A 21,927-nucleotide genomic window follows, 5' to 3' on the forward strand; every position below is an offset into this window, starting at 1 on the left:
TTTTTTTTTTTTTTTTTTTTTTAGTACTGGGGATTGAACTCGGGTCCTTGCACTTGCCAGGCAGGCCACTGAACCGCTGAACTAAATCCCCGGCCTGGAAGGACCTTTTTTTAAGGTCCTAGAAAAAACAAGTACAATCTAAATTCAAAGCTAGTATAAGGGAGGAAATTATAAAAATCAGGAATTAATGAAGTTGAGACTAAAACACACGCATACAGTCAATAAGTCAGAGTTGGCTCTTAGAATAAACAAGATAGATAAACCCTTAGCCAGTCTTAAAAAAACACACAAAAAAGATGAAGTCACAATAGATAACCACTGCTTTGAAAACCTGTATTCCAATAAATTAGAGAATGCAGAGAAATGGATAGATTCTTAGATACATATAAATAATCAAAACTGAACCAAGAAGATATAAAAACCCTAAGTAATCCAAAACAGGCAATAAAATCGAAGCAATAATTTAAAAATCCTGCCAACTAAGAAAATCCCAGGGCCTCGTGAATTTACTGCCAAATTCTACAAGAAATTCAGGGAAGATCTAATGCCTAAACTCCTCAGGTCCTTTTAATGAAATGGAAAGAGAAGGTGTACTCTCAAAGCTTTCCTGGAAGCTAGCATTACCCTTATTCTAAAAATGAGAAAACGACCCAGCCAGAAAAGAGACCTACCAGCCAGTCTTTTTAATGAACATAAATGCAAATCTCTTCAATAAGATACAGGCAAACAGAATGCACCAAATCATCAGAAAGATCATACATCATGATTAAGTAGTCTTCATCCTGGGATTCAGGGATGGTTCAACATATGCAAATCAATAAATGTGTAGCATTGCATCACATAAACAGAAGCAAGGACAAAAATCACATGATCATTTCAGTAGATGCAGAAAAAACTTGACAAAATCTAACATCCATTCATGATAAAAACTCTGAAGAACGTAGGTATGGAAGGACCTTACCTCAATCTGATAAAAGCCATTTGTGACAAACATTGTAATGGGGAAGAACTGAAAGCCTTTTCTCTAAAATCAGGAACAAGATAGGGATATCAGCATCACCACTCCTGCTCAAAGTCATCCTCAAAACATTAGCCAGATCAGGCAGAAGATAGAAATGAAAGGGATACATATAAAAAAGGAATAATTATTATTTGCAGATGACATGATCCTCTACATAGACGAACCAAAAAAACTCCACCAAAAGTCTCATAGAATTAGTGACCAAATTCAAGAATGTATCAGGATACAGAGTAAGCACTCAAAAATCAGTAGTGTTCCTCTACCCCAATAATGAACTCACTTAAAGAAGAAAACAATATGCATAAAGAAAAATGAAATATGTAGGAATTAACCTTACTGAGGAATTGATAGACCTATACATTGAAAATTACAGTCCTCTGAAAAAGGAGATGAAAGAAGACATCACGAGACAGAAAGATATCCAGTTCCTGGATAGACAGAATCCAAATTGTTAAGCAGATTTAACAGTGTTCATCAAAGAAATAGAGAAAACAATCCTAAAATTTCTGTGGAACCAGAAGAGACCCATAATAGTGAAAGCAATCCTGAACAAGAGCAAAGCAGGAGGGATCGGAGTCCAAGATTTCAAGTTATAGTACACAGCTGCAGTGGTAAAACAGTTCGGCACTGTCACAGTAATGATGGATCAACAGAACAGAAGAGATAGACTTGCTTCCGTGAAGGCCCTGCTCACTGTCCACCCGTGTCCCATAAGGGCATGCTGGGTGCTTTAAACACACTCATTTACTTTAGAAAACCAGAATATTGTGCTTTAAAAATTTAAAGATATTTAGTTTAAGCAAGCACTAAACTTTATGACTTCATAATTTAGTATCATAGGCTATAGATATGGATGGAATATGATTAGCAACTATAGAAATATCAATAATATATTTATCATCTTTTTTGCTAAAGGATTGCATCAGTCAGACCATAAAGCTATATTTGAAAACTTTTTTAGTTTCTTCTTTAATTAGCATATGTTTGTGGTACATAATCATACTCATCTTGAAGAATTGGCTCACACATATAGATGGTATCACGTAGCTCCTTTGAAAAGCCGTTGCAGTATATTTTGCTGTTTAAAGAGTGTTGTTTCCCTGGCTCACGTCATGACTAACTCATCTTGTAACTGAGATGCCTCCCCCAAAATAATTGTATGTGGCATCTTTATCAGGATCATGTGTCAAACGTGTCTGATGTTGCCAGGTGAGAAAAGTGGAAATGCCATTTCACCTGAGGCAGAGATGGCAGGGCTGGTGGTACCTACCCAGAGCGGTTGGAAACACCAGACGCAGCCCAGTTCTCACAGCCCAGGGCGGGCGCTGGATGGAGGGATGGGGGCCAAAGCCGAGCTCCCGGGATCTCTGCAGCAGAGCAGTTTGGGAAGCGCCGCCCTCCTGAAGCCATCACGTGCGCAGAGCAGCGTGGCCCTGACCTGTGCCCTTGTGTTGCAGGTGTGGTGTCCCTGGTGGCTGTCCACCCAACCACGGTGAACACACTCGGGAAGCAGCTCCTGCCCAAAACCTTCGGACAGTCCAATGTCAACATCACGCAGCAAGTGGTAAGGTGGCGGTGGGCCTGGGAGTGAGGTGGGCATTATCCTGCAGCCCCATTCCAGGAGCGTAGCACTGGCCCCTCGGTGGACGCTGGCTGGGGTCACTGATGTCACTGTGAATGCCGGCCAAGGTGGCTGACATCCCTGAGTGGATGCTGGCTGAGGTCACTGACATCTGTGGTGGACACTGGCTGGCTTTGCTGACGTCCCACAGTGGACTCACTGGTTCAGAGCTCTTGTCCCGTCTGTGACTGTAGGTGGAATGTGCACTGTGTACATGGCGGGTGTCCCTGCCATCCCTGGAAGATGACTGATGGGTGGCAGGTGTAACATAGGATGCGACCTGGGCCCGAGCCAGCTTTCTTCCCCATCCTGAGCACTGGATAGCAAGGCCACTCTGTAGTGACAGCACCTGACCTCCTGACAGCTGCTGTGCTTCCTGGGTGGCTGTCCCGGGGCAGCAGGGGCTCAGTGCCTTCCTCCTATCATAGGCTGTGGGTCAGGGAAGGACATCTGCCAACCCTGCATAGTCCGGACCCCACCTGCCCTGCTGCAGCTCCTCCCGGTTCCAGGCTGCAGGCTTCAATCTGGGCCGCCTGACAAGGCCTGGACCTCGGTGACATTCCTGCTCCTCCCGCAGTGCCCCCACCTGCCCAGCACCCTGGCCTCTGTCCCGCTGCTGTCTTGTGCTCTCTGAGAAGGGTCTGAGCAGAAAGAGGACCTGTATTTGGAGTAAGAGGTGTGGCACTGTCCCGCAGGCATCCTCACATCTTCACAGGCCCCATGGTCCCCCGCCCCCAGACGCAGTCCCAGGTCGGTTCTCTGTGCTGCTGTCTTCTGAGTGACTTTTCTGTGTACCCCATTTCTTCAGAGAAGGCAACTGTACGTGCATATTGGACCCTCACACCTTTCTGTTGGATTTTCTGCTTTTCGGTACCACTTGATAAAGCTGAAAAGCCCAGTTTTGTTCTGCCTTGTCCTTTCTCTAGCTGATGGGATAGATACCATGGGTCATGTGACAGCAGAATTCAGCTCCTTGTCTCAGCAGTGGCACCTGCTGTGGGTGGAGGGGTGACTGGGAGCAGGTGGCTGAGGCAGGCGGGCTTCCTCAGGTGAAGGCCAGCCCTGTGGTTTGAGCTGAATCTTGTGGGGAGAGCTTGTTGCTGTCTTGAGCTCTGAAATGGCACCCACGTGAAGTAAGCTTTCGTGTTGCAGGTAACTGGAAACCTTGTTATAACTGAGGGTTAAGAAAGGCCACCCGACTTACTCTGACATGGATGGTGATGCTTTGCCCTGTGTGAGGTGACTGTAGGCATTGAGTCCTGCATGTCCCCGTCAGGCCTGGGAGGAGAGGGCTCAGGCAGGGTGCCCACCAGGAGGCAGCCCTTCTCCAGAGGAGAGCTGGGTGGACACTCCCTGTCCTGGGCAGCTTTGCCTCCTTCATCCTCCCTGATGAGTACTTGGATTCTTCCAGCAGGTGGAATCAGTGTCCACTGAGGCAATCCAGATTGTAATTTCTGGGATACATGAGGTTGAGGTGCAGACTCAGGAGGAGATGTCCTAACACCTCCTTCAGGCCAAGGTTTGCTCAGTGGTGAGTGCTTGCCCGGTGCCACAGAACAACAAATACTCAGGTGCCCCAGGTGCCAGTGTGGCCAGCTGTGGAGGAGGAGGGATCTCTGTTGCAGGTCAGGAGGCTGGGATCTGAAGCCACACCCTCCCTGTGAACCAGCTGAACCAGCCTGTTCCTGCAGTGAGGATAGGAGGGGCTTCTGTGATCCAGTCACCTGGCCTGCACCTCCACAGAGACCAGGCTGTTACAGCCCAGGAAGCAGCCTTTGCTTCTGGGGCTCTGACTTTCCCTGCCAGGGCTCCGTCTCAGGCTGCAAATTAAATCTGTGACAGTGGGGTCCTGCCTCCTGCTAGCCCCAGGTGGCTCCTAGGTGCTGTGGTCCCAGAGGAGGGTCCTCTGGTGGTGTGTGTGTGGGCTGTCCCCTATCCTACAATGTCTACCACCTGCTCCACGTCCCGTCCTTGGGCCACAAGCACAGAGCTCATACTTGGCCAGCTCGCAAGGGTGCCTGGCTGTCCTGGGGTGCACGTGGTGTTGTCTGACAGACACGGTTATGAAGCGGCTTGGGCAGTGGAGACAGCAGTGCAGGCAGCATCCGAGCTGCCTGGCCCTTGCACAGCAGTCCACAGGGACTGCTTGAACAGCAGTGGAAGTGTGAGGGCAATGGCAGGGCCATCCCACCTGCACGCCGCAGCTGGGAGATTGCTGCATGGGGCCACCCGTGTCTGAGGTCAGGGAATGTGGCCATCACATTGAGTGCAGGCTCTGCTCCTTGTGGTCCCACTGCAGGCTCTGGGGCGAGCTGACACTGTCTCGGGGAGGCTGTGGGGCACTTGCCTGTTTCTGGTCCATGTGCAAGGGTGGTGGCCCTGTGTGAGCCACTGGCCCCAGCCCAAGTCTCCCATGGGATTGAGTGGAGCTTGGTCCTGGATGGCCTGGCCTTGGCAGTCCGCGCTGACCATGCAGCTCCGAACCTCACAAGACTTGTGTCCTCCCAGTGACCCTGGGTCCTGAACGTACCTGCATATCCACTGAACAGGGCAGAAGCGTCCTGGTGCTTTGTAAGACCAAAAGATTTCTATCACCTGTTGTCTTGCTTTTGCCGACGTTGCTAATTTGAGTTTGTGGCCAATTCCAGAGTGTGGCCGCAGAGCAAGTCCAGCTCTTGACCCAGGGCCTCCATGGCCCCAGCAGCTAGCACTGTGGCTTCCATCCTCCAAACCAAAACAGCTCTGGTCCCACGTGGTGTGTGACATCTGAGACAGGGTGGCAAACCAAACACAGGGCATTTACCAAGGAGTAGTGTTCCTCACTGAGATGGCCCCACAGCAGGGTTTTTGTGATGATGTTGAAACCGTAACGGGTTCCTCTCTGCTGTGTCCTCTCTGCTAGACGCCGTGGATGCCTCACTTCGACCCAGGAGCTTGGGGCAGATGAACCAGTTTGCACTTTGCTCCTGGGCTCACTGCCCTCCCTTCTTCCCTGATGCTACGGGGTACCTGGCACACATGTGACAGCAGCTGTCACCATTAACACAGAGTTGGGAGAAGGTGCTGTCTGTGCTGCTATTGCTTTTTTTGTTTTGGGGTACCAGGAATCGAACTCGGGCCCTTGCGCTTGTGACGTGGATAGTGGAACCACTGAACTAAATGCCTGGCCGGGTATTGCATTTTGAGAGCTTTTCTTTGTGTTCTGGCCATTTTAGTAGCATATGAGGATACAGTTTTAGCCTTATCTATCTTATTAAAAAGTGAAAGAGGCTAAGAGGAAAACCAGAAACATGTCTCAGTGCCCCATTGTTAAATTCGACTGCCACCCTGCGCACTGTGAGTACTGCCATCTGTTGTGGGTGTGCCTTCATCCCCTCGCCTCAGCTGGGTGGATGCAGCATTAACACTGAAAAGATGGTGCCAGTGCTGGCTCAGAACTACGTGATGGAAGCAGCCACCCATGGGGCATCGTCATTGCTGTCATTTCTTATGGCTGCAGGTACAGCGGGTGACAAAAGCCACGGTGTCCAGGTGCAGGAGGTGGCTGACTCCTGAAATGTCCCCTCCTGCAGGTGATCGGCACACCCCAGCGGCCAGCAGCATCCAGCACGATCGTGGTTGGAAGCCCACACACCCCGAGCACGCACTTTGTGTCCCAGAGCCAGCCCTCTGAGTCCTCACCGTGGTCTGCCGGGTGCGTATCCCCTGGACCCCATGCCTGCCTGGAAGGCCGCCCTCTATCTCGGGATCACATGGCCAGGTGACTGGGCCCCTGACCCTCCCACCTGGCTGCATGTCACGACACAAGCTGGCAGAGAGATGGAGGTGGGATGTTCCTCCACCTGGAGGGTCAGAAGTTCTGGGCCCCGGAGAGGAGGAAGTCACCTCCCATGCACACATGCCTGCCATGAAACTGCCTGCTGCCTGCTGTCTGCGTGGGGATGTATGGCCATCCTAGGCTTTGTCCTGTGCCATGCCGTGTTGTGCCCCATTGGTGGTGCCACCAGACTATGTGGCTGTAGCATCTGACCTGGAAGTGATTCTCCTGAGCATCAGCTGTGTCTTACTCAAAAACTGAGGCACAGTTGTGAGATGGGGTCTGCTTTGGGTCTGCAACAAAACCGCCTGTGCCCAAAGCTCAGCTGTCAAGAGCTTAGGGACCTTTGTCCTCCGTGAGGTGACGTATACAGTTTCCACAAGTCTTCTTTCATCGCACACGTGCTGGGTGCCCCGGGCCTGTGGGTATAGGACCAACCTCGGCCGCACGTGTGCCTCACATATCACAGTGGCCCGCCACGATGAGCCCTGAAAATTCCTAAATTACACCAAAATGCAAGGCAGCCTGAGGCTGGTCACCACCTCCAGGAGGGGCATTGCTCGGGGTGTTGGCACACACGGTGCTGTCTGCCTCACAGAAGTCTCGAGGATGCCGCCACTTTCTGTGTCCTCATGTGCTGAGGAGCTGTCCTGAGGCTCTGGGCAAGGGCTTGGAGGGCCGCAGGGCCTGTGCATCCTGGGGCAGGCTGACCCCCGGCCTCCGCCCATCTGCAGGAAGCGAAACAGGAAGGGCGAGAAGCACGGCAAGGGCCTGCGGCACTTCTCCATGAAGGTGTGTGAGAAGGTGCAGCGGAAGGGCACCACCTCCTACAACGAGGTGGCCGATGAGCTGGTCGCAGAGTTCAGTGCTGCCGACAACCACATCCTGCCAAACGAGTCTGTAAGTGGAGCACAGAGGGTCCAGGGTGGTGCGAGGGCGAGTGGCCGCAGCCTGGCTGGGAGCAGTGTTCTGTGAGGTACCCCAGGGGGCCTCACGGGGATGCACTCACGGCCTGGTCCACGATACTCATTGATGAGGTTGGACTCACTCAGAAGTCATTGCTCCGCGCCCCCAGGCGTATGACCAGAAGAACATACGGCGGCGTGTCTATGATGCCTTAAACGTGCTGATGGCCATGAACATCATCTCCAAGGAGAAGAAGGAGATCAAGTGGATCGGCCTGCCCACGAACTCGGCTCAGGAATGCCAGAACCTCGAGGTGCATCCTAACCTCCCTTTTCCATGTGTCACGGGCATTGTGCCGTCGTGATCCCTGGTAGGGTCTTGGCAGTTGCCCTGTGACTTGTTTCTGGACCCTGGGGCCTCTGCCCCGCTGACTGAACCCTGAGCTTGAGGGGAGCTTAATTCTCAACCTTCCTTCATGGGGTTTAAAAAATGCCGCAGCCGCATCCAGGATGGGGTTGGGGAGCAGGCCACTTCTGGAACTGCTGGACCCTGGCATCCTGGCATGCAGTGGTGACTGGAGCCCCACAAGGCATGGGCTGGGCTTGCCTTGCACTGTGCCGACCGCAGCGACGGCCCCTCTGCATGTTGTAGGTGGAGAGGCAGCGGCGGCTGGAAAGGATCAAGCAGAAGCAGGCCCAGCTCCAGGAGCTCATCCTGCAGGTGGGTGCCAGGAGGGGTCTGTGGCACAGCCTGCATGCTGCAGAGTGTGCAAGCCTGCGCATGTATGCACGCATGAGCAGATGTGTCTGGTGTGGGCACCTGTGGGCAAGCTTGAGCGGATGTGGGAGTGAGCAGGTATGGGAGTGTGCACAGATATGCGCGAACAAGTCTGTACTAGTGTGAGCAAGCACATGCAAGTGTGAGAACCAGTATGGGCGTGAGCAGGTTAGTGAACATGTGCAAATGTAAGCAGGTCTGCAAGTGTGAACAGGTGCCAACATGTATGCAGAGGAGCCTGTGTGAATGGGAGCATGTGTGTGAGCAGCGTGTGCATGTGCTCCTGTGGCCTGAGTGAGCAATCGGTGGTGTGCAGGGAGTGTGGTGGCCTGGGCCTTAGCTGCTGCTCAGAGGATGGCCCCCATCGGGCTGATGTGTCCACAGCGAGGGGCAGGGCTTCCCACGGAGAGCTGAGAGTTCCCTGTCAGCACAGGCAGCAGTGCAGACAGACAAAGCATGTGCAGAGCTGGCTGCAGGGTGGCAGTGACCCTAATCCAGGCACTGAGAGGAACCTGGGAGACCTGGGGGCCCAGCCTGCTCTCCCACCCAGAGGGAAGAGGAGGTGGGGCCACCACCTCTGTTCTTCCACGGCACCCAGCCTGTCTGGTGTGGCTGCATGTGTGGCACGGTCCCTTCTCTGGGTGGGGCCCTGTGGTTCCCTGTCTGGGAGGAGGCGTCACCCTCCCCCTCGGGTCACAGGGCCAGGCTCCCCTGTGGTATGGCTGTGTGGGGAGTGTTGCTCCCAACGTCAGTCCTTGCTGGTGGGTTCTTATCTCCCAAGGCTCACATTCCCACCTCCTGCCACTCTGCCCTGCCCGGGCAGGGTGGCTGCTCCTGGGGGAGAGGCTCAGATGCTGGAACTGCAGGTTGGCTGTCCCCTCTTTCCAGCAAATCGCCTTCAAGAACTTGGTGCAGAGAAACAGGCAGGCAGAACAGCAGGCCCGGCGGCCACCCCCACCCAACTCCGTCATCCACCTGCCCTTCATCATCGTCAACACCAGCAGGAAGACCGTCATTGACTGCAGTATCTCCAATGACAAGTGTGTCATGATGGACGTGTGGGAATGTTCTCAGGGCTTGTTCCTGGCATGGCACAGCAGCAGCGCTGCTGTCCCCTGCCGTGGCCTCAAGCCTGGCCCACTGCCTATACAGGCCATGAGGTTTCCTGGCACGTGCCTGCCTGGGTGTGATACTGTGTGCCTTCCCTAGGGCCGTCCTTGGTCTGTGGGCTGTGGGTGGGCACAGCTGGGGGAGGGACCTCGCCTGGGGCTGGCTTTGTGACTGCACCTGTCCTGCAGATTTGAGTACCTGTTTAACTTCGACAACACATTCGAGATCCATGATGACATTGAGGTGCTGAAGCGGATGGGCATGGCCTGCGGCCTGGAGTCCGGCAGCTGCTCTGCTGAGGACCTCAAGATGGCACGAAGCCTGGTGCCCAAAGCTCTGGAGCCGTACGTGACAGGTCAGTCACACCCTGGCGACTGAGCATATGTGCTGAGATGAGCCAAGCTCAGGCCACTGCACAGGAGAGCGTGAGTCTGAGAGTGGCCTGTGTGGTTGATGATGTGATAGAGATGTGAAGAAAAGTCAGGGTTTGTCTTTTGGGTTGGAGCCAGAGTGAGGAAAAGCAGCGTAGTTCGAGTGGTGGCCCTGAGGCAGTCCATAGCCCTGGGACCTGGCAGCCAGCTCAGTTTCCTGCTGGGGGAGCTATTCTGCCAGGGCGCATGGACATAGGCAGTGACACCCGACTGCATGCTGGGCCTTTGCTGGGCTGTGCCTAGGGCTGGGTCCTGGCTGAGGCTGGCTCTGTGGTAGGGACTCGGAGAAGATGCCTGTAATCTGTGTCCCTAGCTTGAGTCTGGCTTTGTTCCCCAGAGGGTCAGTGATTTCTCCTTGAACTTGGAGGGCTCTGGCCCATCCACCACACTGGGGGCTCGGGGTCCTGCCCACCCTGAACCCCTTCCTGCCGGTGCCCAGGGAGGTTGGTCGGTCTTGTGCAAGTGTTTGTCTCTCACCTGAGGCCCCACTTCCTGCTGTACACACTTCCTGCCATGACACTGACAGGCCTGTGCAGTGCCCTGTCTGCACTGTGCCGGGCTGAGGGGTGTGTGCCTTGTGGGGGCCCCTGACAGTGGCCTGCACCCTGTGGAGGCCCCTGGCTGGGTCCCAGCATTGCTCCGTACTCTCCTTTTCAGAAATGGCCCAGGGGTCCATCGGCAGCGTATTCCTCACAACAGCAAGCTCAGCGTCCAATGGCACGAGGCTGTCCGCCAGGTGACCGCAGGGCTGGGCTCGGGCATCACTGGGTGGGCAGGGGTGCCCAGGCTGGGACTGCACCCTTCTCCCCGGTAGAAGAGGCTTCTTTTCTCAGTTGGCTTCTTCCTCCTAAAAAATGAAACTGGATTCCTGTTTTTATTTTTTTAAAGTAACATCAGAAGGGGGGCGGGCAGGGCATGTAGCTCAGTGGTGCCACACCTGCCTGCCAAGAGGCAAGATCCTGAGTCTGATCCCCAGTACCAACAAGAAAAAGAAAGAAGCAAAATCCACCTTAACCCCAGGAGCTCAGGACCAACAGGTCTTTCACTTTTTATTTTATTAAAACATTTGAGGTCTTAGTGTATGTAAGATTTTGTTCTCTGCTTTTTTTTTCACCTCATACTTTATCACACGTATTTTGTGTGCTGTGTAAGGGCCTTTCTTATTTAGATGAGTGTTTAACCTCACCTGGCACAGTGATGTCCCTGGCATTCAGTGCTTTAAGATGCAGGACTTGCTGTGGTTTCTCACTTCCTGGGGTGCCCTGGTGTGTCTCCCATGGCATTGCTGTACCCCGAGAGGTAACATGTTAATGGCCTTAGAGCGGGGTGAATTAGTCACCATAGGCCTGTGGAACAGGGTCAGTCTGGTGAGACCTGGCTGGACACTTCGGGCTGAGATCTGGGCCACAGCAGGCTGGAGGACGGGACCTCGGAGATGTCCCTGCGTCCTGTGCCATTGGGTCTTTCCCTTGCATCTTGGGCTCCAGGGTGCTTATGACTGTGGGTGTCAGGCTGCACATTGTTAGCAGAGGGCACAGCTGAGATGTAGTTGGAGTGATTTTAGGGATTCCACCTTCAGGTCACCCTCTTCATTGACATCATTCCATCTCCGTCAGTTTTTAGGCTGGAAACAGCTCTGCCATTTCAAAGAAAACCAGTTTTAGTAGAGGCGGGATAAGGTAGGAGCAGGTTAGGTGTTTTATAAAGCTGCCTTCAGGTGGCTACAGGTACTAGGAAAATCAAAGGATCTGCTTTGTGGTGCACTTCTCACCTCTGCCCTGTCCTGCCAGGCTGAGTTTCCAGTTGCAGGTTGCTAGCATGGTGGGGCAGGGGCTGCCGAGCAGGCAGAGGGTGCGGTAAGGGCTGGGAGGGGTGTTGGTGGCAGGTTGAGGGCCAGCTGGGTCCAGGGCACAGTGAGGGGTGTCAGGGCAGCGCCTGTGGCGCTCAGACTTCAGGGTGCTGCCCCTTTATGGAGCCTGGCCCGAGGGTCTTGTGCATGCCAGGCAAGTGCCCGTCAATAGGCTTGCCATTGTCCTGGCCTGCCTGTGCCTCTTCCCTGGCCCGCCACGGGCTGGAGGAATTGGAGGACTCACCACCTTTCCACGTGTGCCCTGGGACCCCTGCCAGTGTGGTGGCCAGCATGGTGTTCAGGTTAGGGTACAGGAGCTGCTCAGGAAGGTGGGCCCGCATTGCTGGTTCTTAAATTTTCCATTTTCATGGCATTGCTTAAAAGCCGGTCCTTGCAGAGTGGTGCTGCCTGTGCTTGCGCTGGGTGGCAAGGCCATTCACCGCTCACCGCCCGCTGGCGCTGTCCCCACAGTGACCTGAGCAACGGAGCGGAGGGGACCCTGGCCACCAGCTCCAATGGGTCTCAGTACAGTGGCTCTCGGGTGGAGACGCCCGTGTCCTACGTCGGGGAGGACGATGAGGACGAGGACGACTTCAACGAGAACGACGAGGATGACTGACGCCTGCGCACCCCCGTCAGCTTCAGGAATCATCGTTAGAAAAGAGAAACTTTTCTTAGCGTGGGTTTTTCTCCCTTTCTGGCCTTCCCTGGGAAGGCGCGGTAAGCTGTGGGTTTAGATGCGCACCTCCGATAAGCAAGGACTGTTCCGCACACTGTGGAGACGTGTGTGCGCGTGCGTGTCTGGTGCCAGTGTGCTGATGCAGAGCCTCTATTTACCTTCGTGTTCTATTTTTTTCTTTAGTTCAGAGTTTGTTTCTGTCTCAGCAGTGCTTGCTGGATTTCTGCGGGTGACGTCCTACCCGCGGTGGCCCAATCTGGGTGCAGTTTGCCGTGTGCTCAGAGGCGCCACCTGCTGGCGGAGAGCGGAGCTCCAGCATGAGTCTTCCCCGACAAATCAAACAGGACCCAGAGAGCCAAGCGGATAACAAAGCTCTGTTTTTAAAAGTAGTTGAGCGCCATAAATTTTATTATGATCTTGCTTTTCCTTAAATTATGTCGATGTTGCAAACCCGTCAGACCTGCACACTTTTTCTGTTGCACCAGCTAATTGTGACATGCTTGTTTTCCTTTGGTAGAAGGTTACTGCCTCGTGGGAGCAGCCCTGGGATGTGTGGAAGGGTTATTGCTTATGATAAAATTTGCCTGATTTCTTACAGGCCGCGTTTGGAAACTTTTTATTATATAGTTGTTTACATACTTATAAGTCTATCATTTAAAGACATGTACCGAAACAAATGTTGTATTTGTTTCCTAAGCATCTTCATGTAATCTATTATAAAGTTGAAATTAAACATAGAGAGTGTTTTAACAGTTTTTTAACTCAAAATTTGTCAATCATTTTTAATAGTTCTTTTTTTATAAAAAGAAAGGAATTTAAGGACAGGCAGTTGTCTCTTTTAAAATTTACTCACAAAAACCGTTAACTGCACAGTTGCTATTAGCTGCCTGTTCTGAAACAATAGTCTTTTTATTGAAACACAAATAAACTTTTCTGTAATATTTTATGGAATATAAAGAGACTTTAATTGTTTGACTTTAACTTGGCACTGTTAGTTTTTATTAATAAAAGGCGCATGGGCATTTTAAACAAGCTCTGTGTTTCTTTAATTCAGGATTATTATCTCAAAATTGTCCTCACTTCTTGGACTAGTTCTACACTGTGGAGAAGTCAGCTGCAGCACTAGGATGGGGTCCCCGGGTGCGCCCTCCCCTCACTGAATTAGCATCCCAGGCCTGCGCTGTCCTGGGTGTGGACCCCTCCTCTGAGCAGGGTCCTGGGCCCGCACCCCTCCTGCCTGGAGTCGTGGCTCCCTGGGGGTTGAGCACACAGCTGTGGCCTGGAGCAGACAGCGTCCTGCTGGGCTGCCGATGAGACTGTGAGAACAACTTCAGAGAAGTTTGGAGCTGACTGCATAGCTAGGGCAGAGAGACCTGCAGTTTACCCTCAGCTGGGCCCGGCAAGGGACAGCTCATTGCACCCCTAAACAGCAGTGAAGAAAATGCCGAGGAGAGACAGGGAAACTGCTGCTCATCGCCATGGCGGCAGGTTCAAATGCCCCACTTTCCGAAGAAAGTCCCAAGACATGAAGCAGAAAAGTACGGCCTGTTTAAAGGCAAAGAGTCAGCAGACATTCCCGAAAGGGCGGTGGTGTCCTAGCAGAGACCAGGCAGATATGCCACTGTTGTCAGAGAACAGGTATTCAGAGGCACAGTGATGATGGGCAAAACCAGAGACAACAGACAGAAACTTAGAGGAAGCTGGAAAAACTGAGCTGTAGAGTGCCCTAAACAAAGCCGGAAGTTTCCTAGAGCAAGTCAAAAGTGGCACACTGAACCTGAAGGCTGATGATGGAAATGACCGAGGCTGAGGAACAGGATGATGGACAGACTGTGAGCAGCCCCATGGTTTTGTCTGACTCTCTGGCCCTGTCCTTTCCCAGACATCCTCTCCGAGAGCCGGGCTGACTTGCACTTGCCTGTGCGGAAGGAGCTTGGATGTGGCTCGTGCAAGGCCCGGGTTCGGTCCCCAGCGGGTGCTCGCTGCTGTCTCGGGCCAGGCTTTTGGGGTGCAGGAGGAAGGACTTGTTCCAGGGAAGGGGACCTGACCAGTGCTGTGATTAACTGGATCCAGGTCCTGCCTGTGTATGGTAACTGGCTCCCCCACCCACCTGCCCCTGAAACCTCGGGTGTTCACAGCTGCCAACGCCCTGCGTTGCACCTGCAACTGTGCAGAGGAGGCTTTTAAAGAAGGAAGTGTTTTGATTTTTAGTTATCTGTTCTCCCAGGTTGGGAAAGATGTGACTGTCTTACATAGAGTAAGAGTAACTTTAATGTGTTTTGTTTTTACATCTTTAGAAGGGAGAATTCAGAATGTGCATTGTTGGAAGCCATGTTTGCTGTCTGTGCTTCTAGTTTTATGTTGCCTTGAATGGTGGTTCATATTAAAGTCTAGAAAAAATAAGTCATAGGAAGAGAAGTCTGTGGAAGAGGAGTGATCATAGGGCTGGGTTCACTGGGCAGGGGCTGCCTTCAGGTAACCACATCTTATCCTGACTGAGGTTCCATCCAAAGCACAGTAAAAGTGTAATGGTGCAAGCCTGAAATCCTAACTACTCAGGAGGCTGAGGCAGGAGGATGGCAAGTTCAGCCTGGAAACTTAGACCCTGTCTCAAAACAAAAAGAAAACAAAGCATAGGATTTGATGGGGAACAGCTGATACAGTGGTGAGACCCAGACCCAAGTGCTTCCTGGCGTTGCCATGCATGCACAGTGATGGTCCCCCGGTGGGCAGAGGCCACTGCAGTCCAGGGCCTGCCCCGGCCTTTACTTCTGAATCCTGAGCTTGAACTCCACCTTACCCTCATAGGGGTCGTGGGGGTTGTCGAAGGTGACATGGTCGGCGAGGACCTTGCACACGATGACGACCTCCTCATTCTGAGGGATGTTGAGCAGCTTCGCTGCCACCAGGGGGTTGCTGTAGTGGGGCTGAGGGAGATACGAGAACCCTGTGTCAACAGAGCTCCAGAGGCAGACGGGTGGGAGAGGGGTTCTTCCGCGTGTGTCTCAGTGAGGTCTGCAGGCCCCCTAGCCACGAGGAGTCAGGGCGGCCACCTGCACCCTGGAGAGGGCGGACCCTGGTCTGCATGGATGGGGACGCGTGTCAACGTCGGCCACTGATGGCCGTGAGTAGAGGATGGTCCGAGTGTGTGGGTGTAAGGATTTGCAGAGCCCTGCAGGGAGGGAGTCCGAGCGGATGTTTATTGCTGTGTGAGATAAACAGTCGGGAGTTGGGAGAGCCAGGATCCAGAAAACACTCAGCCGGTAAAGCGGCCAGGCCTGGGCCCACCTCACTTCCTGTGCTGCTTCCCTGTCTGCACAGCGTGAGGCTGTGGGCAGCTGCAGTGGGGCAGGGGGAGCAGGCCTCTTACCTGTGCTTTCTTCCCATAGTAGGGGAAGTAGTGTAGACTGAAGGTGCCGTTGGGCGGGTAGTACTCCACCTGCAGGGTCCTGGCATCCCGGTGGGGCTCGTCCTGGACAGGAGAAGCCACAGCGGGGCCCAGGGTCAGGTATGTGTGGGCTGGGGTGTGAACATGCACACGAGGTGAGCCATGGGCAAGGCCTCTGCGTGGGTCTGGGGATAGAACCCAATGCTCGGCGACATCCCCAGTCCCTCTTTTGTTTTGTTTTGAGGAGGGGTCTCAGTTGCCCAGACTGGGCGCAAACTTGTGATCTTCCTGCCTGGGATCACGGGCACATGGCACTGTGCCCAGGGTACCCTTCAGTGGGCCTTCAGAACTAGTGCCAGGAGCAGAGTTGCGGGGAAGATGTCTGTGCACAGCCGGGGCCTTACCCCGCACTTCCCACTGGAGCCTCACAGGTCAAGCGCAGCAGGGCTGAGCCTCCCGCATCTGCAGCGAGACAGAGCCACGTGCTCAGCTGCCAACCACTCAGTGAGTGCGGCTGTTGAGGCTCAGCCCAAGTGATTCCAGTCAGAACTGGAATTCCCACAGGGAGCTTGAGCTCATCAAAGAACGGGAGGATGCTTTCACCTCTGTAAGGTGTCGGGTCAGTCTACATGTGTGGCCAAAGTAACTGGAGAAGGAAGAACCAAATCCTGCAACCCAGAGAGAACTGAGGCTCTGAGGTGAGCGATGTGTCCATGGACCCATGTGGGGACCAGGGCTTGGGGTACAACACAAGCGACAAGTTAGCTTTTAAATATCTTACTTGAAAAGTAGTGTAGTTTTTTTCTTTTCTAAAAATACTGGCACTTGTGCAAGAAGGATGTCAGCTGTCACAGCTCTAGCTCTCACTAACCTAGGCAAAACACCCACTGTTGCTGGTGATCTGGGGTGTTTGTAAATAAGCCAGTAGAAAGGACACAGCTCTGTGGTACAAGTAGGGTGGTTTCCCCAAGCTACTGCCAAGCATTCTGAAATTGGTGGCGTCGCCTCTGAAGTAAGACCATGACAGAGAGCATGTTCCTTTCTGCAGGGCCTGCACCGCCAGGCTCCAGACAGTGCCTGTCCCAACTGACAGTTGTGGTGTCCCTGAGGGCTAGTAAGTTCATTCCCATGAGCCCCTGAAGTCTGCAGGTCTAGGCCGCCCCAGAAGCCCCGGCCGGAGGGTGGCAGTCTCTCCTGAGTCTACTCACCAGGAAGGCGCAGTCCACGCGAGGTACCGTGCTGTTGCTGGGGAGGAACTTGACAATCTGGAAGGAAAAATGTTGGTGTCCCATCCTGAGTGCTGAACTGCTAAAGCCCTGACAGAGCCATGGCCATAGCCCTCCTGCCTGCAGCCACTGGAGGGACCCTGGCCAGCCACGGTGGGGACAGTGCACAAGCATGTGGCTTTTCTGGGGGGGGTGGACACAAGTGCTGTAGGCCTTGGAGCCCCCTGCCCTTCCGTCTCTGGAGTAGTGACCCTGGGCCCTCTGCCTGGGCAGCTTCTGCCTCTGGGCCTTGGCCTGGACAGCACCCCTGCCCTGTGCCCACCAGGTGGACAGCACTGAGCCAGCCCTGTGCCCTTTTTGCTGACACACATGATTCTTCCTCCTGGCACGGCCTCGGTCACCAGCAGTGCCCCTCAGGGCCTGGAGGTTGACCCAGGCAGAAAACCCGCTGTGGGAAGTTCCCTGGCACCACCAGCCCCACAGTCCCCATTCTGCCAACCCCCATGGGGGCCTAGGACCCATGTGTGATGGGCGCCCGCTGAGCTCGGATGCAGAGAAATACGGATTCTGGGGGAGACCCCTGCACTCACCCTGTTCATTTTGATGATAAAGCACGGCTTCCCCTCCTCAAAGCCGAAGCTGGGGTCTGTCAGGCCCGAGCAGTTTTGCAGCATGTCCGCTGTGAACTTGCAGGAGAACTTGGTATGGTTTGGGGCCCTGAAGTTGTCCTGGAAGAAATACTTCTCGGACGAGCAGTTGATGCTGCCCCTCTGAGACATAGGGGTGTACCCTGTGGGGACACAGAGCTGCTGTTCACCCTACTCTGGCACTCTTTCCAGGAGACCTAAGCCCCAAGCTGCAGCCGGCTCTGCCTACCTGCTAGGAAGCTGTGGAGCATGTGCACCAGGCCTGCCCAGGAGCTGTTGTCAGAGATGTTGTAGGAAATGTCCAAGCCTCTGTCCCCGTACACATCAGGCCGCAGAGTCACCCCTGGGGAGATGGCATCGTCTGACTGCTTGCTGCAGCCTCACATGTGCCCACCCAGCCATGCGGGGAGCCTCGGGCAGAATGCCCGGAGGCCTGGCTGAGATGGGGCTGGTCTGCAGGCCCCCTGTGCAGAGGGTAACAGGCTGGGCTGCCGTTGGCCCCGGGCCTGTGGCCCCTACCCATGAGCCGGAACACAGCACAGTGGGTGTGAGGCCCGGGCCTGTCCTGGAGAGGCGTATACTCCATAGGGACAGGTCTCAAGCCTATAGCTGGGTCTCTCGTGAAACCATCTGAATGAATGCACATTTAAAAATATCCCCTAGATTTGGTGATGTACAAAAGCAGTCCAATGGCATGTTAGTTGTAAAAATAATTAAAAAACAACATGCGAAAGCGAAGCAAAAGCCATCCCTACCTGTTGCCTTGGGCTGTGTGGTCCCTTGTACCGTGTCCTTGGGGCAGCACCGCCTGCCACCTCCCCCTCGCCTCTCCCTCCAACTCCTACATGTGGAAGATCTGTGCTAGGTTCAGCCTGTCCTGTGCAGGAAGCTGCTTTGCAAATATGTAAGCAGGCACTTTGCTGTTTTAATAGGTGCTGTGAAAGTAACAACCTTACCCAGGCTGAAGCAGAAACTTGTCAGTGGCCCTGGGGGAGCACACCTGTGTCCCAGGCACTTGGCAGGGCCAAGGCAGGAGAATCAGAAACTTGAGCCAAGCCTGGGCAGCATAGTAGTGACTTAGCAAGACTTTGTCCCAAAATAAAAACATTTTAAAAAGGTCTGAGGATGTAGCACAGGGAGACAGCCCTGGGTTCAATCCCCAGCAATGCAAATACAAACAAAACCAGGGAAAAGGCTTTGACCCTGGTTTCCTGGCCACAGGCAGCAGGACCCTGTCTCTCCTCTCCTTGTCCCCAGGGACCACTGGCTGTCCAGTGGGGACGGGGACATCTCCTGCCCACACGAAGTGTCCTGGGTGCACAGCTACACATATGAATTAGCAGATTCAAGGCATCTTGTCTCTGCAACAAAGGCCTTCTCTTCTAGTTTTCAAACTGCACCCAACGTCAGACTGAAAGCTGGGGTTGTCTTCCTCATCAGATGAGGCTGGGAGGCCTCCCTGCCTGGGAATCTCTGGGATTCACCTACCTGGTGACTTCAGCTGGTCCTGGTAGTCAGGCGTGTACGGATCGATGGTCTGCATCAGCACGTAGATGCACAGTGCGAAGAGCCCAGTCATCACCACGTAGAAGGCCACATAGTAGAGGCTGATCCACACTGTGGGGAGAGAGAGTTGGGCAGCCACGTGCAGGTCAGGGCAGCATTCCCAGCAAGGCCTCGGCTCACATTGCTCCGAGCCCCACAGACCCCCTCACTCACCCACAGGTCCCAGCTCCCTCCAGATCCTCCACCCTCTGCTGTCACACAGCTGTGCAGTCTTGCTCTAGGGCCTGCTGAGCCAGCAACTAAAACAGGGACTCTCGGTGAGCCCCTGTGCCTGCACCATCCCTTTCCCCACAATGCTGTCCCTGTCAGTCCTAGCCCTGCAGGTGATCTGCTTGTCCCCACGTGATCTGCCTGACAGGGCAGGGCAAAGCTGGCTGGGGAAATGAGCAGCACCTGTCAATCAATCACAAGCTCCCAGGGCAGCCCAGGATGTAGCACTTCTCAGAGCCCTCACGAGACGTGGATGGCACATCGTGGAAAGCTGCTATCGAGAGTTTGCACAGCAGCCTGTGCCCGTGTCTTGGATGTAGCATGTACTTTCATTTCTCCTTTTCTCTTTGTTTGTCCCACGTTTGCTCTGCAGAGCTGGTTTCTCCTATCCTCATTTACCCCACACTTTTCAAATAAACTTTGGCACTGTTTTTGGTTTCTCTCCTCCAGTTCTTTGCTCGAGGCAAGCAAGACCTGGAATACTTTTGATTGGTGGGCCATTTCTAAAGAGACCACCCTATAACAGATCTTCTGTGCAAATGAACCACAGGGAGGGAGTGGCCCTGGGTGTGGCGCTGTCACCCTGGCCATTTTACTGTTGACTGCGAGGCACTGGGCTGGGCAGGTCATTGTCACCCCAGCCAGCATCCACTAACCAGTAGCCTGTGCTCTGCACCCCAGATGAGTGACTGTTCCCCCATGCCACAGGAGGGGAAACTGAGGTAGAGGGGACGTACTGCCCATGGTGGCTCCATACTCAGTTCCCTGGTGGCACAGTGCTCCTCTGAGTCCCACAGGGACATGGGCAGTGAAGACACAGGGATAGCTGGCTCCGTGCAGCCCCAGGCCCGGAAGCCGATGTGGGAGGGCAGTGGCCATGTTCCAGGTGTGTGTGGCTCTGTCCTGTTTGTTCCTCCAGAGTCAGAACCAAGCACAACCCTGCTCTTCCTGTGATGCAGTCTTGAACACAGGCAGCCTGGGAACCCTGCCTTCCTGTTTCCAAACAACTTCATCAAAGCAGCTGTCTCAGGTGCTAAGGGCTAGCTCCAGACTTGTGCATGTGGATGGGCATGTGAGGCACACCCTCCAGGACAGCACCGTGTTGTGTACCCTGTGACTTGGTGGGGATCCCTTCCGTGAGTCTCGGTCCAGTGCCCCATCATGCAGTGTGGAAGGCAGGGGTCACAAGGTGGCGGTGACCCTGGGGCCACCACATCCTACATGGTGCTGCTCTTTGGCCGGGATCCCCGGGGAGCCGGGCAGTGGGTCTCTGTGCCAGGCTTTCTTCCCCATGAGCCCAGGCCCAAGGCCAGCTGCCTCAGCAGGTGAAGGCCTTGCTCCAGCTGGGGCTGAGTCCCCTAGTGCTGGTAGGGTGATGTCTGCTCAGCTGCCAGGTGGGGCTTGGCAGTCTGTGCCCTGTCAGAGAGCCTTACTGTCTAACCCCACTTTTTAGATGGGGAAACTGAGGTTCAGAGAGGGGTGAAGCCACCTCTACCAACTGCAGGTACATGAAGAGTGTTGGGGAAGGGAGTGACGGAGTCAGCCTGAACCTGGCAGCCTCACTGCTACCTCGGGCCACTCAGCCTCTGGCTGGCAGTGAGAAGGGGCAGAAAGTCCTCACCCAGACCAGGAGAGGGATGGGTCTCCCTGTGGTCTCTGGGTACTGCCCCCAAGGATAAATTAGCCTATTCCTTTGCTTTTGTCAGCTCACTGGGATGGTTTCCTTGGTCCTGAGACTCACCCCCAGGTCTACATCCACACTTGGGCCTGGGGCCTTTCCAGAAAGTTCTGAGGGGCCCAGTGGCCAGCAGGACTGTTCCCAGGAGCCTCAGCAGCTAGGCCCACCCACCTGAAGGCTGAGGGGACAATGGCAACTGTACCCCAACTTCTGCCTAGGCCCCCTCTGCTCTCCTTCCAGCCCTGTTGCCTGAATCCTGCCCAGGCTCTGTTGGCCATACTTGCTTTGTTATCTAGGGCTTCTTGTGTGTACTCTGTGTAAGTCACATCAGAGAGGCAGGGCGTGCCAAGAGCACAAGAGAACCGGCCTCAGAGAGGCCGCACTGTGTCCCCGCAGGTACAGACAGTGGGTTAGCACACCATCAGCATCATTGGCAACTTTGTGGCTGAGCTGAGGGGCTGAGTCGCCTGAGGAGGGCCCCAAACCGCTGCATCACTGAAATCCACTGCTCATTGTCATCCCCTCAGCTGGGCGGTCGGGGAGGTGGGGCCCAAGTTGGCACCCCATGGGCTGCCTGGGCCCTGGAAGCAGGGTGGGCCAGGATGTTCTGTGGTGGGGCATACTCCATCTCCCGGGACAGGCAGTCCCACAGAGGCGCTGGGACCTACAAGGCACTCCTGGCAAGGGCCTGAGGGGGCTGTAGGGGATTCACTAATTCTCAGCTCACTGTGCAATTTGTTTGTGGAGGACTTGCCCTGCAGTGCCCCTCATTGTGAGCAAGGACAGCCTTAGCCAGACTCCCACAGCCAGGAGGGAGAGGTCCTGGTGGCCAGCAGCCCTCTAGGCACTGTCCTGCACAGAGAGGGAGTAGGTACTGAGATGCAGCCTGCACAGTAGGGGGAACCACAAGTATGGCGCACATGCTGGGTCCCAGAGACTCGTTCCTTGATGGACAACTCTATGTGCCTCGAATTATTCGACCAGAGAGCTACCATCACTGC

At 54.2% G+C, this 21,927-nt stretch overlaps 2 protein-coding genes across 2 annotated transcripts in view; one reads left to right on the forward strand and one right to left on the reverse strand.

Moving 5' to 3' along the window:
• The window catches only part of Tfdp1 (transcription factor Dp-1), a 32,216-nt gene extending 18,968 nt beyond the window's left edge, over positions 1-13,248 (forward strand). Inside the window, exons 3-11 of the mRNA XM_010619912.3 lie at positions 2,479-2,585; positions 6,215-6,336; positions 7,194-7,359; positions 7,535-7,678; positions 8,017-8,085; positions 9,031-9,182; positions 9,441-9,607; positions 10,341-10,419; positions 12,004-13,248. Of these exons, the coding sequence (XP_010618214.1) occupies positions 2,479-2,585; positions 6,215-6,336; positions 7,194-7,359; positions 7,535-7,678; positions 8,017-8,085; positions 9,031-9,182; positions 9,441-9,607; positions 10,341-10,419; positions 12,004-12,151 (1,154 nt within the window). The 3' untranslated portion in view covers positions 12,152-13,248. The remainder of the gene's footprint in view (positions 1-2,478; positions 2,586-6,214; positions 6,337-7,193; positions 7,360-7,534; positions 7,679-8,016; positions 8,086-9,030; positions 9,183-9,440; positions 9,608-10,340; positions 10,420-12,003) is intronic.
• A 1,168-nt stretch (positions 13,249-14,416) lies between these two features.
• Atp4b (ATPase H+/K+ transporting subunit beta) overlaps positions 14,417-21,927 on the reverse strand; it is an 8,087-nt gene continuing 576 nt past the window's right edge. The window contains exons 2-7 of the mRNA XM_019206881.1: positions 18,961-19,089; positions 17,702-17,815; positions 17,416-17,615; positions 16,808-16,864; positions 15,582-15,683; positions 14,417-15,138 (exon numbers count right to left, since the gene is read on the reverse strand). Of these exons, the coding sequence (XP_019062426.1) occupies positions 14,977-15,138; positions 15,582-15,683; positions 16,808-16,864; positions 17,416-17,615; positions 17,702-17,815; positions 18,961-19,089 (764 nt within the window). The 3' untranslated portion in view covers positions 14,417-14,976. The remainder of the gene's footprint in view (positions 15,139-15,581; positions 15,684-16,807; positions 16,865-17,415; positions 17,616-17,701; positions 17,816-18,960; positions 19,090-21,927) is intronic.

Source organism: Fukomys damarensis, unplaced genomic scaffold (assembly GCF_012274545.1).
Source record: "Fukomys damarensis isolate Sample0158 unplaced genomic scaffold, DMR_v1.0_HiC HiC_scaffold_6, whole genome shotgun sequence".
NCBI lineage: Eukaryota > Metazoa > Chordata > Mammalia > Rodentia > Bathyergidae > Fukomys > Fukomys damarensis.